A 1,792-nucleotide genomic window follows, 5' to 3' on the forward strand; every position below is an offset into this window, starting at 1 on the left:
TCATTATAAAACAGAAAGAAAAAATATGTTATTTCTTTAAAACTACATTTACAATCTATATTATATTAAAATTATACATTTATAAAATAAAAAATTATCCGCACGGATATACGGATCAAAATCTAGTTTTTTTTATTGTTCACTATTCATCTCATTCAACTATTTTTCTTAATCACAACCATTTCATTAGGTCTAACGATTTCGAGATAGATATCTCGTGTGGATAAATCTTGATCCAAATAGAATAATACTGCATTTTGAATCGTTACTAGATAATTTATATGTATAATTGATCCTTATCAACGCTTATAACATTTCCAATTGAAACTCAAAAAGTATGTTATACACTAGGGTCTAGGAAGTAGGAAGAATGAGGAATCTACATAAACAAAGGCCGCTTGACTAGAAAAGTCAACAAGTCTCTAATTCATAGAATGCATTGGTGTTTTTTTCTCAGTGATGATGAAAGAGACTTGGTGGGAACGTAACTTAAGCCTTAAGTTCCTTGCAGCAGGAGACTCATGAAAAGACTTGAATAAAAGAGTAGTTGTGTGGACCAAGACAAAAGTCAACCACAAGTCTTTGTACCTGTTTTAAAGCAGCATCATCTTTCTTATGTAAGCTTCCTCATAAAACTTGTACCCACAAGTACATGTTTCTACAGATTCTATATTTTATTAACCGCTTACCTTGAAGCTTCCTTAGTTAGTTTTCATACTGTAAAAAGAAAGATTTCTTCAAGAATATAGGCACTAGTCTTTTACCAAAAAAAAATATAGGCACTAGTCACAGAGTAGTGTTTTTGAGCTATGAATGATTCAGAGACAAACTTGGCGAGGAGTTTCAGCGATGATACTCACTCAGGGTTCGAACTTCCGGATCTTTACTTGTCAGATGAATGGATGGACGATGATCTTGTCTCTGTGGTTTCCGGGATGAATCATTCTTATGGTTATCAGACCAGTGATCATGATGCTCATGCTTCCTCTGTTTTATTCTCCGGTTCCTCTAGCACTTTCATTCATCCCGCATCTCCAAGTACTATAGCTTCTGCTGGTAAGTTTCTCTTTCGTTCTGTGGAAATCATATAAGAAAAAGAACAGTATCTTCTCTAATGAAAATGGAAATTATGATTCATAAGAATCTTTGGATCATAACACTCCTTTAAACATGTCTTTGATTTTAACTAGACATTAGGACTTGAACATAAGACTTTTTAGATGAATCAAAATGGAATTTACTGGTCATTGTAAGATGATATCTGTTGTTTTTTTCCTTTGTGCAAGAAAACCAAATAAAGAAAGAAAAGAAGAAAGTTAAAGAGAGAGTTGCATTCAAGACAAGGTCTGATGTGGAAGTGCTTGACGACGGGTTCAAGTGGAGAAAGTATGGGAAGAAGATGGTAAAGAACAGCCCACATCCCAGGTAGGGATCGGGAGGGACAACATCTTCTCAGTTTTGAAATGCACCATACTACCACTGGTTAACTTTAATTGTTTTCTATGTTATTTGCAGAAACTACTACAAATGTGCAGCTGATGGCTGTCCAGTGAAGAAAAGGGTTGAAAGAGATAAAGATGATCCTAGCTTTGTGATAACAACTTACGAGGGCTCCCACAATCACTGTAACATGTACTAAGGCTCCTATGAATTTCATCATTTTTTTTTTCTGTTTTTTACCTAAGACAAGAGTCTGAGAAAAGATACTGTCAGCAATCCTATACAACCAATGCTATTATGACTCTGTTCTTGAGACTTTTCAATGGTTATTATATTTATACTGCTTCTAAGT

General features: G+C 34.3%; 1 protein-coding gene across 2 annotated transcripts; it reads left to right on the forward strand.

Moving 5' to 3' along the window:
* Window positions 1–554: 554 nt before the first annotated feature.
* On the forward strand, window positions 555–1,792 carry LOC108836018 (probable WRKY transcription factor 50). Of its 2 annotated transcripts, XM_018609234.2 has the most exons (4): window positions 555–749; window positions 780–1,056; window positions 1,287–1,425; window positions 1,516–1,792. In XM_018609234.2, exons 2-4 carry the CDS (start codon window positions 810–812, stop codon window positions 1,637–1,639), a joined length of 510 nt encoding a protein of 169 aa, XP_018464736.1. In that variant the 5' UTR covers window positions 555–749; window positions 780–809; the 3' UTR covers window positions 1,640–1,792. The 2 variants fall into 2 exon arrangements, with proteins under 2 accessions (XP_018464736.1, XP_018464735.1); XM_018609233.2 differs by having other exon boundaries at window positions 557–1,056.

The sequence above is a fragment of the Raphanus sativus genome, unplaced genomic scaffold, assembly GCF_000801105.2.
Source record: "Raphanus sativus cultivar WK10039 unplaced genomic scaffold, ASM80110v3 Scaffold0611, whole genome shotgun sequence".
NCBI lineage: Eukaryota > Viridiplantae > Streptophyta > Magnoliopsida > Brassicales > Brassicaceae > Raphanus > Raphanus sativus.